The sequence below is a fragment of the Thalassophryne amazonica genome, chromosome 6 (genome assembly GCF_902500255.1).
Source record: "Thalassophryne amazonica chromosome 6, fThaAma1.1, whole genome shotgun sequence".
NCBI classification, from domain to species: Eukaryota; Metazoa; Chordata; class Actinopteri; order Batrachoidiformes; family Batrachoididae; genus Thalassophryne; species Thalassophryne amazonica.
Window position 1 is genome coordinate 53,500,168 of NC_047108.1, and position 16,456 is coordinate 53,516,623.

Here is a 16,456-nt window from a genome sequence, read left to right on the forward strand (position 1 = left end):
TCTCTCCAACTCTCTATCAGTTAGTCTCTTTTCCTAACTACATCTCTGTCTTTTACCTCCTCTCTAATGATGTATGTCTGTGTTTTTATCCTCCCCTCTGTCTCTCTTTGCTTTGATACTGTTATATATTGGTTGTATAGAGCGAAACCGCAACAGAAGGTGACTACTTCTTTCTGTTGTTTTGGTCGGTGTCATTTACTTTTGCCCCTCCGTCCATCTTCTTTTCTGCTGTCATCCTTCTTTTCTTCACTCTTTGTTCAAACAGCTAAAACATTGTGATTCAACTGTCCTGATGCAACGTCTTGCAAACTACTGGAAATACTCTGGAGGGCTCTCTCTCTCTCTGTCACTCTTGAATACAGCACAGAAAGTAATTGTGCAGAAATTACTGACGTCATGATGCAAATCTACATTATTAATGTTACTACTACATTTTATGTCCTCGATTTACCTTTGTTGTCTGTCTGCAAGTCATCCAGATAGAAGTCTGTCTGCTGGTTGCCAAGGACAAAGGCCAGGAAGGACAGGAAGAGAGCATCCAGGATGCCCATGATGGCCAGCATATAGGCCCAGCGTACAGAGCAGTCACCCAGGGAGTACTTCCCCGTCTGCTCCCCGCACATGTCCCGGATCACCTCGGCATCCCAGCCATTAGGAAAGATCATGCAACCCAACACCAGGCACACCCCTGCAGGAGGACAAAAAGAGCCAGGCTAGAATCGGATCAAAATAGAGAGGCAGAACCTTGGATTGAGTTTAAATGAGGGGAATCAACAACAAGATATCATGGAGTCATGTTAAAGAAAAATAGACAAGTAAAAAGATAAATGTAAAAAAGTGAGTGAGACAAAGCTTTGTTGCATCAATGAATGCATAAATGCATTTATGCATTTGCATAAATGCATTTATGCAAATGCATAAATGAAATACTCATGGGTTAATGATATAGACACAACTCTACTACTATTTAACCCTTAACCCTCAAGTGATTGAGTAGGGCCATTTATGACACCGAGCATATATTTTTGTGCACCATTTTTTTTTCTAATTTTAATCAGAAAAAAAAATTCCTACCATGAATTTGTCAATCTATTTGTCCTGCATTTGTTCATAGAATTTTGCAAGGATCGGCCGATCCATGTGGCAAGTATAAGCCAAAAGTGCGGGGCCACTTATGACCCTGGGGAAGATCTGACATTTTTGACATTAGAGTTTCAGATGGTCTTGTGATTTGACAACTCTGATCATTATACTTTACTGTGTGCAAGGAAGCAGGGCTTACAAACATAGAATAGCAAGATTTATAGCTGCACAGGCATTGAGACTGATTCTTGATGCCCAGAGTGTGTATGAAAAGGATAATGGACAAATATATTAGAGAGTGAAATAAATATGAAGAACCCTAACACAGTAATTTATACTGAAGTATTCCAATATAAAGTCAATGTGGTCATAAATAACCCCAATCGATCATATTAGTTGCTAAAATAGATTGGTCGCTTGAGGGTTAAATTTGTCCTTCATCAGTGGTGACCATAGTAATCACCAAACCTTTTACCCAAGTAACATTTTAATTATTTATTTATTTTAATTACAGGCCTTTAAATGTAGGAATGGCTGAAATAATTAACAAATAAAACTGAGTTGATGACACAAGACATGAAATATCTCAGGTATAAAATGTCTGCAATGAAATACAAGTCAAAATAAATGAAAAATCATTGCATTTTTTATTGACTTTGCCACAAGTTCCAACCTTTTCTGATTTAAAGTTGTATGTAATGGGTTTTATGCAACAAATTTATCTGACAGATACTGAGTTGAGTTGTGGATCTTGGTCTTGCTGTAGGCCAGCGGTAGGTTACAAAATTGTGTAAATTCCTCTTTAAAAATGGCAGACAAAAATATCACTAAAAGGAGCTGGATGTCTCATCCAGAGCTTATTAAGCTCTACGTACTTACCTGCACTGTCCCTCAGATACTGTCCCTCTGATGTGCACAATCGTAATTCTGTCTATCCTCCTCACTCCCAAAGAAAAGTGCAACAATTTCTGCCCTTCTACTTCCAGGTCCGCCTTCTTTTATTAGCACCACTGCATCTAAGCTCTACAGCATATCTTGTCTCACTACTGTCTTGTGGACTTTCCCTTTCACCCTTGCAGACACACTTCTCTTACAAAGCACTCCTGCAACTACCCCACTCTCTATTACCTTGGATAGTTGATTCAGAGCATTTAAATTAGGCTTGTCCAGTTACATTTCATTTATTTAAAAGGGACAGTACATATTAATGAACATATGAATATGTAAATATCTCAGAGTGTAGCCATAGGCTAATTTCCATCTGTAATCCCTGACAGACTGGTCTAAAAATTAATAAACAGTTTTCAATAAGAACACACAAAACGTCATTTATCGGCGAGCTGATAATCGGCCCAGCTTAATTGCAACCCAGTCTCACGTCATGTCGTGATTCAGCAGCATGAAATATAGATTAATCTATTGGTTCGTCATATTGTCACGAAAAGTGCAAAATTTTCATCATGGGAGCACAAATTTATTGTAATTCATTCTGTGATGGGTGTACGAAATTAAAAGTGCAGCAGGGGCAGGGGTCAGGGTGGTTAGGGTTGGGAGTAGGAGTAGGGTTAGTAATAGTTAAAAAAAAAAACCTGTCATGCAAATTTTGAATCATTTCGTGACAGGAGGATGAAAAAAAAAGTGTGAGACTGGGCTGGATAATCGTCTATCCCTAATTTAAATTAATCTACCTTCACTACCTCTACTCCTTGTAACCGCACTATTTCACTGGGCTCCCTCTCATTCACGCAAATGTACTCAGTCTTGCTCCTATACGGACTTCCATTCCCTTTCTATCCAGATCATATCTCCCCTTCTCCAGGCTAATATCAATCTGCTCCCTACTATCACTGTAAATCACAATGTCATCTGGAAACACCGTAGTCCATGGAAACTCCTGTTTGATCTCATCAGCATGTCCATCACCATTGCAAACAAGATGGGGCTCAGAATCAATCTTTGATGGAATCCCACCTCCTCATTTTAAATGCATTTGTCATCCATACTGTGTATTGCACTCCTGTCACACTGTCCTTGTACATATCTTACATATCCTGCACCACCAGTGATTCAGCTGGGACAGCGGCCTGCTTCAATAATACAATAAATAAAGTAATGTATTGTTCTGACCTCTAACGCATCCAAAATCAACCCTCAACACTTTTCCATGGTGTGAACTGTGGATAAAAGGCAGATCTGGCAAGTTGCTTCTGACGGATTGTTTGTTGCTGTGACGCCATTCTGAACTTCACACGGTTGTATACGCTTCTTTTATTTCTGTTTAGCACTCTTCTGGTTATTAATTGTATCTACTCTGAACGTTATTTAACAACAGTCCTGTTGTGAATCGCTAGCAGTTAGCATTTGCTAGCAGTTAGCATTCGCTAGTGGTTAGCTTTCGCTAGCTAGGTCGACACCTCCCCTCTCCGTTGTTACTTTTTATAGCTGCTTCTTTTCTACCCGTTTAATACTTCTGTTCATTTTTCAGTTGAACTGCTGTGAATTTTAAGTAATTTTTACTCCTGTGTAAAATCTTAGGAGCGGCTAGCATTTTCGCTAGCGGTTAGCTTGCGTTAGCTATTTCTGACCCTTCTCATCATTTTTTCATTTAATTTTTTACACTCCTGTTAGTTAATTAACTGTTTAGTGTATTTTATAGCTGCTGCTTTTTTTAACCTGTTTAATACTTCTGTTAGTTTTTCAGTGTAACTCATTCATTTATCTGCGTCTGTGTGAGCCTTAGGAGTGGTTAGCTTATCCATTATTGGTTAGCTTGTGTTTGCTTGGCTACATTTTTGAATTTCTTAGTGCACAAAGTACACTACTTATTATACTTTATACCCTCCGTAAATCCTGCGTGATGTTGGAAGATTGGGTGGCTCTCTTAGAGAGCCATGTCCGTAAGTTAGAGCAGCTTCTTAGCGCAGTGGAGTTAGATGTTACGGGCACTCCAGATGAGGAGTAATGTTTGGCCGGCTAGCAAGCCCATTAGCATCAGCTTAGAAACGCCGGCTGTGGAGGACGGCTTTCGGACTGTGGCTAGGCGGAGGAAGCCCCGTAGGGCTTGGTGCCCCGGTTGTGGCACCCCGATCACACTCGCCAGTGCGAACTGTGAATCGGTTCTACCGCTTGGATTTGCCAGATGTGAATTCTCTGAGCCCATGAGTGACTTCCACTCCTGTCTCCAGGCCGAAACACCGGACTTTAGTGATAGGGGATTCTATCACCCGCAAAGTCAGGTTACAGACGCCGGCTGATGTTAAATGTATTCCTGGGGCCAGAGCTCCCGACATTGCATCTCATCTTAGGGTGCTGACGCTGCAGAAGGGAAGACAGATGAAGGAACATGACATGAGATATAGTCACATAGTTATTCACATTGGCACCAGTGATATTAGGATGAAGCACTCAGAGGTCACAAAAATGGACATAGAGAGGACTTGTGACCTTTCCAGAAAGATGTGTCGGCATCGATTAATAGTCTCTGGTCCCCTCCCCTCCCGGGGTACTGATGAGGTGTTCAGCAGGCTGCCATCATTAAATAGGTGGCTGGCACAGTTTTGTAGACAGCAAGGCTTTAGCTTTATTGATAACTGGCCTTCGTTCTGGGGCCACCGTGGCTTGCTGATGCTGGACGGCCTCCACCCTACTGGGGAAGGCACCGCTATCTTGTCTGCGAACAAAGATAGAGCTCTACAGGGAGGGTAACATTAGGAATCTACAGCAGGCCACGAAGCAGATGATTAGAGACCCTGCAAGGCTTATGACAAATATGGGTGTGGAATCCATTAGCTTAGTGGGAAATTTAGTGCAGAAAACCCACTATGGTGATAGTGCAGTTTATTTGCCAGGGAGGGAATTTCAACAAGTTGAGACTGTGGCCTGCTTCCGTAGTCATTTCCATAAAAATCATAGAGGGATATGCTTTCCAAAGTTAATACCCATTACTATATTGGATGATGTTGAAATTGAGGATGGCCCAGTGGTTGTTCCAGCAATAGCAAAGATTTCGTGTCTGCTACCTACAACGCACATGGAATGTCTTAAACCCAAACCTACTTCTAGGCATCTTATATATGCTACTCTGGAACCACCCCTAAACCCAAACAGTTCAACTGTCAACCCCTCTGAGGTCCTTAGACTGGCTCTCATTAACATAAGATCACTGTCCTCAAAATCATTGTTGATCAATGATCTAATTATTGATCATCACTTAGATATGATTGGGCTATGTGAAACCTGGCTTAAACCTCCCCTTAAATGAGGCCTGCCCACCAGCATATACAATTAGTCACATCCCTCATGATGCGAAGCAAGGCGGGGGTGTTGCTCTTATTTATAAATCTAGGTTTAGCTTATTAGCTGTTGGGGGTTACAAATATCACTCATTTGAGCATCTGATTCTCAGCTCTGCTCAGGATATTACACATTGCCAAGGTCAGAAGAATAAAAATCAGTCGTATTACTTTGTCACTGTATATAGGCCTCCTGCCCCATATTCTGAATTCTTAGATGAATTTGTTGCATTCATCTCTAACTTGTCAACTGTCGTAGATAACATTCTGATCATTGGTGACTTTAACATTCATATAAATAAGCCTTCTGATTCCCTCTGCAAATCATTTATGGAAATTGTGGATGCATTAGGATTTCGGCAATGCGTTCGGGATTCGACGCACATTAGTGGAAATACCCTGGATCTGGTTCTTGCACGTGGTATTGCTGTCACGAATATTGACATCATGCTTCTTACGTTAGTGGTGTCTGATCACTCACTTATTAAGTTTACAGTTTTGCTGCCGTGTTTAGTGGAACAACAACCTTACGAGGTCTGTCCAAAAAGTATCGTACCTTTTTATTTTTTCAAAAAACTATATGGATTTGAATCACGTGTGATTACATCAGCCAAGCTTGAACCTTCGTGCGCATGCGTGAGTTTTTCCACGCCTGTCGGTTGCGTCATTCCCCTGTGGGCAAGCTTTGAGTGTAGTCACATTATGTGCCGCATCAACACAGTGTTCAGTTTAGAAATGATCTGGTCGATCCAACCTGTCGAATGGCCGCTTAGCGCGCCGCGTGCCCTCCGCCGCTGTGGGCCATCTTTAAAAAGGTTTTAACAGTCCATAATCCGCGTGACGCCGACAGAATCTTCACCGATATCCAACTGAATCTTTCGAATGGTTTCCAACTGCCTGTCTCTAACAGTTTCTGAAAAAAATTTCATGGAGCAAAGCGGCAGTCTCTCAGCAAGTTCTCAGACAAAAGAAATCCGATGGGAGAGGTGGACCAGTACTCACTCAAAGCCTGCCCACAGGCGAATAACGCAACCGACAGGCGTGGAAAAACTCACGCATGCGCACAAAGGTTCAAGCTTGGCTGATGTAATCACACGTGATTCAAATCCATATAGTTTTTGAAAAAAATAAAAAGGTACGATACTTTTTGGACAGACCTTGTATATATCTTTATGGCGATGAATCAACTCCTCAACTAAGACTGAACTCGAAGCTAGACTGCCTGATGTCTTAGCTTCATATTTGACAAATACCCAGTCAGTAGACAGACTTGTGGATAGTTTAAACTCAGTGCTCAAAACTACACTCGACATGATTGCACCACCTGTGTTAAAACCACGCTCCCCTAAATCACAGTCACCTTGGTTCAATGATTATCTGCGTGACCTCAAACAGAAAGCAAGAGTTCTAGAATGGAAATGGCATCGTTCAAAATTATTCAAAAGTATTTCACCTTGCATGACGTGATGCTATCTTGGACTATAAGCATGCATTATTGGCTACAAAGCGGACTTACTACTCTGATTTGATCAACAAAAACAAGCATAACTCAAAGTTCTTGTTCGACACGGTGGCAACACTTTTGCATGGACAACCATCTGTAGTTCGCTCTCCTTTTACAGCACAAGATTTCCTGGATTACTTTGGGAAGAAAATAGAAGACATCAGGTTAAACATATCCCGGCATGCCTTAATCCAGCCACTACACCCTGCTATTGATGTAGGCGCCACTACTGAGGTATTACCTAGATTTACAGAATTTGACAGTATCTCACTAGGCATGCTGACAAAACTCGTAATGTCAACAAAAAGCACAACCTGTTCATTTGATCCTATACCAACAAAACTATTTAAGGACCGTGGCCCACTATTGGGCCTACTGTGCTGGAAATTATTAATCTTTCTTTAACTTCTGGATCTGTTCCTAAATGTTTCAAATCTGCAGTGATTAAACCATTACTTAAGAAACCTAATCTTGACCCTAGTATATTGACAAACTATCGGCCGTTATCAAATCTATAATTTTTCTCTAAAATTCTGGAAAAAGTGGTGTCACGGCAGCTCGTAGACTATCTTACTGAGAATAATCTCTTTGAGCCACTGCAGTCTGCTTTTAGAAAATATCATTCCACAGAGACGGCTCGCACTAAAGTGGTGAATGATCTTCTGCTTACAATGGATTTGGACACCACTACGGTTCTGTTGCTGTTAGATCTCAGTGCTGCATTTGATACAGTGGATCATCATATTCTACTTGATAGGCTGGAAAATCATTTTGGGATTACTGAGAGTGCCCTTGCATGGCTGACGTCATACTTGACCAGTCGTTCTCACTGTTTTGTACAGTAACACTACCTCTAACATTAGTGACATGAAATTTGGGGTTCCACAGGAGTCTGTCTTAGGGCCCCTGCTTCTCTCCCTTTATATAGTACCCCTTGGGCACATATTGCGGCGTTTTGGGATTACCTTTCACTGCTATGCAGATGATACTCAGTTATACATGCCAATAACTGCTGGTAATCGCGTTCACATAAAAGCCTTAGAAGATTGCCTTGCAGCAGTGAGAAGTTGGATGTCTAGAAACTTCCTACTTTTAAACTCTGATAAGACTGAAATGATGGTTCTTGGTCCAGTGAGACATCAGCATCAATTTGACGTTAACGCTCAGCCTCGGCTCGTGTGTCATACATCACACTGACAAAGTGAGGAACCTTGGGGTAATTTTTGATCCTTCGTTGTCCTTTGGCCTCCACATTAGAAATATTACTAGGACTGCTTTGTTCCACCTGCGAAATATAGCGAAGATTCGTCCCATCCTGTCTATGGCTGATGCTGAGACCCTGATCCATGCATTTATCTCTTTTAGATTGGACTACTGCAATGTTCTATTTTCTGGTTTACCGCAGTCTAGCATTAGGGGTCTCCAATTGGTTCAAAATTCTGCAGCCAGACTTTTGACACAAAGCAGAAAGTTCGACCACATTACACCCATTTTGGCATCCCTTCACTGGCTTCCTGTCCCAGTGAGATCAGATTTTAATGTTCTGCTACTAACCTATAAAATTATTCATGGACTGGCACCTCCCTACCTAGCTGACCTAATTAAACTGTACGTACCGGCCCGGGCTTTACGTTCTCAGGGTGCAGGACTATTTTTTGTCCCTAAGGTGAATAAGAAGTCTGCGGGTCACTGAGCTTTCTCTTATCGTGCCCCTGTTCTGTGGAATGATTCTGTGGAGACTTTCAAGTCCAGACTTAAGACACACTTATTTTCCCTTTCATATGGCTAGCATACTGGTACAGTTTTGTTTTACGCTTTTTACTCTTTTAATTCATTTTATTAGTAATTGGAGCGGGCCGCGGCCTCAACTTTACCTAAATTCTGGGTCTTTTAGTGAAGTTTAGGGCTAGTGGCCGGCGATCACCTTAATATTTCTGTGTTTTTATTATTGTTTAATGCTGACAAATTATATAGTATTTCTTGTCTTTCTGATGCCTGATTCTGTTTTTTCTCTCTGTTTAAGGTGCAGCTCCATCCAGAGATAGGAGTTGTGTTCGTGTTGGCGATCCTCCTGTCCTGTGCGCCAATTGCATTTCTTGTATATTTGTCCGTGAATTGTTCTGTGAATTGTTCTGTAATTTATGTTTTGTAGCATGGCCCAAGCAAAGGGTCACCCCTTTGAGTTTGGTCTGCTTGAGGTTTCTTCCTCAGAGGGAGTTTTTCCTTAGCACTGTTGCTCTGGGGGTTGGTAAGGTTAGACCTTACCTGTGTGAAGCACTTTGAGGCAACTCTGTTGTGATTTGGTGCTATACAAATGAAAATAAATTGAAAATTGAAATTGAAATTTAAAGTTTATGTACATTGAGGAAAATAAGTATTTGAACACCCTACGATTTTGCAAGTTCTCCCACTTAGAAATCATGGAGGGGTCTAAAATTTTCATCTTAGGTGCATGTCCACTGTGAGAGACATAATCTAAAAAAAAAAAAAAATCCGGAAATCACAATGTATGATTTTTTTTAATGATTTATTTGTATGTTACTGCTGCAAATAAGTATTTGATCCCCTACCAACCAGCAAGAATTCTGGCTCACACAGACCTGTTAATTTTTCTTTAAGAAGCCCTCTTATTCTGCACTCTTTAGCTGTATTAACTGCACCTGTTTGAACTTGTTAGCTGTATAAAAGACACCTGTTCACACAATCAATCACACTCCAACCTGGCCACCATAGCCAAGACCAAAGACCTGTCTAAGGACACCAGGGACAAAACTGTAGAACTGCACAAGGCTGGGATGGACTACAGGACAACAGGCAAGCAGCTTGGTAGAAGACAACAACTGTTATTATTTTTTAGAAAGTGGAAGAAACACAAGATGACCGTCAATCTCCCTCGGTCGGGGATTCCATGCAAGATCTCACTTTGTGGGGTAAGGATGATTCTGAGAAAGCTCAGAACTACACAGAAGGACCTGGTCAATGACCTGAAGAGAGCTGGGACCACAGTCACAAAGATTACATTAGTAACACATGATGCTATCATTGTTTAAAATCCTGCAGGGCAGCAAGGTCCCCTTGCTCAAGCCAGCACATGTCCAGGACCGTTTGAAGTTCACCAGTGACCCTCTGGATGATCTAGAGGAGGCACAGGAGAAGGTCATGTGGTCAGATGAGACCAGAATAGAGCTTTTTGGAATCAACTCCACTTTCCATGTTTAGAGGATGAGAACAACACCAAGAAAACCATCCCAACCGTGAAGCATGGGGTGGAAACATCATACTCTGGGGGTGCTCTTCTGCAAAGGGGACAGGACGACTGTACCGTATTGAAGGGAGGATGGATGGGGTCATGTATTGCGAGATTTTGGCAAACAACCTCCTTCCCTCAGTAAGAGCATTGAAGATGGGTCATGGCTGGGTCTTCCAGCATGACAATGACCCCAAACACCCAGCCAGGGCAACTAAGGAGGGGCTCCGTATGAAGCATTTCAAGGTCCTGGAGGTCCTGATTTGCAAATCCTCTTCAAACTATATTCAGTTGAATACACCACGAAGATAAGATCTATAATATTCAAGCTGATAGATTTTTTTTTGTTTGTTTTTGTGCAAATATTTGGAACATTCCACAGGTGAACAGGTTAATTGGAAACAGGTGAGTGTCATGATTGGGTATAAAAGGAGCATCCCCAAAAGGCTCAGCCATTCACAAGCAAAGATGGGGTGAATTGTTCACCACTTTGTGAACAACTGTGTGAAAAAAATAGTCCAACAGTTTAAGAACAATGTTTCTCCACGTTCAATTGCAAGGAATTTAGGGATTCCATCATCTACAGTCCATAATATAATCAGAAGATTCAGAGAATCTGGAGAACTTTCTACACGTAAGCAGCAAGGCCAAAAACCAACATTGAATGCCTGTGACCTTTGATCCCTCAGGTGACACTGCATTAAAAACCGACATCACTGTGTAAAGGTTCTTACCGCGTGGGCACAGGAACACGTCAGAAAACTATTGTCAGTTAACACAGTTCGTCGCTACATCTAGAAGGCCATCCAGATTGTTACCAGCGCAAAGTTCGAAAGCCAGTATGTGTGATGGTATAGGGGTGTGTTAGTGCCCATGGAATGGGCAACTTACACATCTGTGATGGCACCATCAATGCTGAAAGGTACATCCAGGTTTTGGAGCAACACATGCTGCCATCAAAGCAACATGTTTTTCAGGGACATCCCTGCTTATTTCAGCAGGACAATGCCAAGCCACATTCTGCACGTGTTGCAACAGCATGGCTTCGTAGTAAAAGAGTGCGGGTACTAGACTGGTCTGCCTGCAGTTCAGACCTGTTGCCCATTGAAAATGTGTGGCAAAATACGACAATGGAGACCCTGGACTAGAAATGGGTATTGATAAGATTTTATTGATATTGATCCCATTATTGATTCCGCTTATTGACCCGGTTCCTTATCGCTTCCCTTATCGATGCGTCTTGTGAATTTTCTGTGTACTAAAAGTAGGCTTTACAGGTTTTTTACGGAGGAACAGTTCGCATGAGTGAACTACGAAAACTTCGAGCAGACAGGCAGGTGTGAATGATGCCACTGTGACGGTTTTGTGCACGTGGGAACACAGTGCAAGCAGCTGCAGCATGTGTAACCACATCACGTAGCTGCTGTGAAAATAAAAAAAAATACATGCCACCCATGGGATTCAAACCTGCAATTTCTAAAAGCTCTGATTGCTAGCCAGAAACTTTACCACTGAGCTACGATTACTGTCATGTAATAGGTGCAGGAAAATGCCTGACATCAAGAAGGACATGGATGTATTTAAGAAAAAAATAAAACCACACACCATATGAAAACTACACATTTTATTGAATCCCTCTTATCAAGCAGACAATACAAGTACACTCAACAAAAATATAAAGGCAACACTTTTGGTTTTGCTCCCATTTTGTATGAGATGAACTCAAAGATCTAAAACTTTTTCCACATACACAATATCACCATTTCCCTCAAATATTGTTCTCAAATATTGTTCACAAACCAGTCTAAATCTGTGATAGTGAGGACTTCTCCTTTGCTGAGATAATCCATCCCACCTCACAGGTGTGCCATATCAAGATGCTGATTAGACACCATGATTAGTGCACAGGTGTGCCTTAGACTGCCCACAATAAAAGGCCACTCTGAAAGGTGCAGTTTTATCACACAGCACAATGCCACAGATGTCGTAAGATTTGAGGGAGCGTGCAATTGGCATGCTGACAGCAGGAATGTCAACCAGAGCTGTTGTTCGTGTATTGAATGTTCATTTCTCTACCATAAGCCATCTTCAAAGGCGTTTCAGAGAATTTTGCAGTACATCCAACCAGCCTCACAACCGCAGACCACGTGTAACCACACCAGCCCAGGACCTCCACTTCCAGCATGTTCACCTCCAAGATCGTCTGAGACCAGCCACTCGGACAGCTGCTGAAACAATTGGTTTGCATAACCAAAGAATTTCTGCATAAACTGTCAGAAACCGTCTCAGGGAAGCTCATCTGCATGCTCGTCATCCTCATCGGGGTCTCGACCTGACTCCAGTTCATCATCGTAACCGACTTGAGTGGGCAAATGCTCACATTCGCTGGCATTTGGCACGTTGGAGAGGTGTTCTCTTCATGGATGAATCCCGGTTCACACTGTCCAGGGCAGATGGCAGACAGCGTGTGTGGTGTCGTGTGGGTGAGTGGCTTTCTGATGTCAATGTTGTGGATCGAGTGGCCCATGGTGGTGGTGGGGTTATGGTATGGGCAGGTGTCTGTTATGGACGAAGAACACAGGTGCATTTTATTGATGGCATTTTGAATGCACAGAGATACCGTGATGAGATCCTGAGGCCCATTGTTGTGCCATACATCCAAGAACATCACCTCATGTTGCAGCAGGATAATGCACGGCCCCATGTTGCAAGGATCTGTACACAATTCTTGGAAGCTGAAAATGCCCCAGTTCTTGCATGGCCGGCATACTCACCGGACATGTCACCCATTGAGCATGTTTGGGATGCTCTGGACCAGCGTATATGACAGCGTGTACCAGTTCCTGCCAATATCCAGCAACTTTGCACAGCCATTGAAGAGGAGTGGACCAACATTCCACAGGCCACAATTGACAACCTGATCAACTCTATGCGAAGGAGATGTGTTGCACTGCATGAGGCAAATGGTGGTCACACCAGATACTGACTGGTATCCCCCCAATAAAACAAAGCTGCACCTTTCAGAGTGGCCTTTTATTGTGGACAGTCTAAGGCACACCTGTGCACTAATCATGGTGTCTAATCAGCATCTTGGTATGGCACACCTGTGAGGTGGGATGGATTATCTCAGCAAAGGAGAAGTGCTCACTATCATAGATTTAGACTGGTTTGTGAACAATATTTGAGGGAAATGGTGATATTGTGTATGTGGAAAAAATTTTAGATCTTTGAGTTCATCTCATACAAAATGGGAGCAAAACCAAAAGTGTTGCGTTTATATTTTTGTTGAGTGTATGATCCATCTGTTCCTCTGTAGATGACCCATGGTCACAGACATACAGTCATGAAATGACATGAATGAGAAGCAGGGCGCTGTTATCATGTCCACATCATATGAAACAGAGCTCACGTGGGTGATGTGACATTCAGATCACCTGCTGGGTGTTATGATCTGACGGCCTGTTTCACCTGGGATAGCCTGTCAGTGTGCGCTGTGTGAGCTCGCTCACTGCAGCCTATTGCAACACTGGTATATGTTTTTACGTATGTCCATGTGAGGACAACAAGCTGACACACGTGTGTCAGAATGGACAGTTGTTAGTTCATGTCCATCCAAACACAGTACGTGTTCCCCAGCCATGACGTCCAGAACCACAGATCTCCACAGCTGCTCCTGTTGGCAGACACACCCCCTGTCAGTTAAGAGCACACACCAACGTATCACTGTGTCTGTCTGCAAAGCCACACTCATGGCATAACTTAGACAAATTTCACATCCACCTCGACAGTGATCGTCTACTGACTGGCCACACATTTTCTAAGTGTCAAGCGAGCGGTGTTAGATGTTGATGTGTGTCAGCTGGAATTTGGCCGACACCTACCGTGAAAGGGTTCGATGGGCTCTCACAGTGCACACTCGCTGGTGTGTGCAAATAGTTGATCATGTCTGTGACTTTTCCGGCACATTGAGACAGACATGCGGAGGAGTTCCGCGTGTCACGGTGCAGCCGTGAAAAACTCCTGTAATGGTGGAATGTGCCGGAAAAAGTGCTGATGTCCACGTCTTTTCACAATTCCGGTGCTAGTCAGATGACATACCGGATCAAGACAGCGTCCAATTTTAAAATGAATGGCACATTTCACTGTTACAGGAGTTTTTGTCATGGAAAGAGAAGCTGCTCCACCATGCGTCGCGGTGCAGCCACTCGGCGCAAAGCAACGCCGTGATGAAGCCTCACGGGACATGTTCTGGCATGTCCAGCTCATGCACAATTACAATCGGATATTCACACGACTGGAAAGCAACTGGAATCCATCTGAAATCCACCTGAAAGCTGTCCTGAGAGACCAACACCAAGGTGGTTTTGTCCCGCATAATGAACGGAGCCTGGGCGCGTCCCTCCGCTTTTCTTTCCATGAAAAAACTTCTGTAACGGTGGAATGTGCCAGAAAAAGTGCTGATGTCCACATCTTCTGCCTTTTTGGGAAAGTCAGACAAGGTCCCGGATCAACAAAGCTTTCACGTTGGAAATGAACTGGTTGTTCCAGCGGGGTGTCAGCCTGTCGATGGGGGCTGGGAGCGCGCCGCGCTCTCAGCAGTTGTGGGCCGTCCTTAAAGCAGCAGTAACACCCTGTAATCTGTTTAATCCCCATAAAATCGTCCCTGAAAGCCATATTAATTTTTCGAATGGTGTCCACCTGGAGGTCTCTCACAGTTTCTGGAAAAAAATTGATGCAGCAAAGCTCCAAATCGTTCAGACATTTATTCGCAATAAAAAATAGATGAGAGGGGTGGACCACACCTCACTCGAAGCCTGCTCACAGGCGAATGGCGCAACCGACAGGCATGAAAAAACTCACGCATGCGCATGAGGGTTCAAGCTTGTCTGACGCAATCACACGTGATTCAAATCCATATGGTTTTTAAAAAAAATAATAAGGTCGGATACTTTTCTAACAGACCTTGTATGATGAAAGCTGCTGGGATTCATGTAATTTTACAGGCAAAGGTGTCACCTTCAACTGAGTACTATTAAACCAACAGTATGTGCATGTGTGCATTTCCAGATTTACACAAAAGTAAACAGACAGTAGAAAGATGAAAACCATGGTGCAGTGTATACATTATTCACCTGGAATAATTGGGAGTCTGCAAAAACATGCATGAAAGAAACAAACCCAAAGAGAAGCAGATGCACACGTTGAGTGGAAAAGCTCTCCAGGGTCGAGCTTACATGCAATTTTGATGCTACAACAGAAAAATGGTAATCTATATTCTACCTCTGCTCATTCATCAAAGTGAGCATCACTGGGGAGCTGATTGTGCCACATTCCTCGCTTGCTTACCAGCACTGTTTAAATAGTAGCAGCCTAAGGGACTGTAACGCATCATGATCTGCTGAGAGATGGCAAACATACATGGCAAATGTCACGCCAAATCTAGTACATGCCAGACCAGACATGTCTTTTCAGACAGTTTCACTCATGATAAACCTGAAAGATTTGGCTTAGTCAGTGATTATTACACTGCAGTCTTATAAATGTTCAAAACATTCCATGTCTGAAGCTCAATTGTTGAACTAACATGAATATTTTAAGTGACATGTATGTGTAGCGAACCTGGCCTCGTTCAGAATTATTCCCTAACAATGATGCCGGTAACGCATTACACTAATCTGACCGCTTTTTTCAGTAACCAGTAATCTAACACATTAATCTTTCCAAATCAGTAATCAGATTAAAGTTACTTCTCCAAATCACTGTGTGTTACTATTATTTTTGCATTGCGGGTTGATTGCAGCATTAAATTTGGCCCATGGGCAGTGGGTCGGGGTTCGACTGAACTGCCCACTTTCAGTGAGGCAGGAGCTTTTCATCCGCAGTTTTCTTCAACAGCTACGATTAGTCCTCATCTCTCAAAGTGTGATGACAACAGCACACCTGCACTGAGATTTACAAAGACATTTTTATGTTTTTTCCCCTTTATTTAGAACTCTGAACTGAGCCGCTCCATGTCTGCTCTTAATAATGATAAAATACTTAAACTTGTGACATCTTATGTTGCTGCCGTGTGTGGCCAAAGTTTAAACTGCAAATTATTTAAATCTGCTACATATGTATGCATGTATTTAGTATACTGTGCCACATAGTGTGAAAAATTATTTGGTGAATCCACTTGAGTCTTTCAAGTCAGCCTGTTGCTTTTAGTGAAATGTATTATGCCAGTTAAATTGTCATGGTTTCATACAATATCCAACCCTTACATACTCTTTTCATGCCTTCACATAATGGTTGGGGTTCATTAAAACCCTGGTCAAACATTCCCTCATC

At 42.6% G+C, this 16,456-nt stretch overlaps 1 protein-coding gene across 1 annotated transcript in view; it reads right to left on the reverse strand.

Moving 5' to 3' along the window:
- Window positions 1-16,456, reverse strand: part of LOC117512200 (LHFPL tetraspan subfamily member 4 protein-like) — a 114,587-nt gene that overhangs the window by 11,875 nt on the left and 86,256 nt on the right. The window contains exon 2 of the mRNA XM_034172190.1: window positions 452-688. Coding sequence (XP_034028081.1) covers window positions 452-688 — 237 coding nt within the window. The remainder of the gene's footprint in view (window positions 1-451; window positions 689-16,456) is intronic.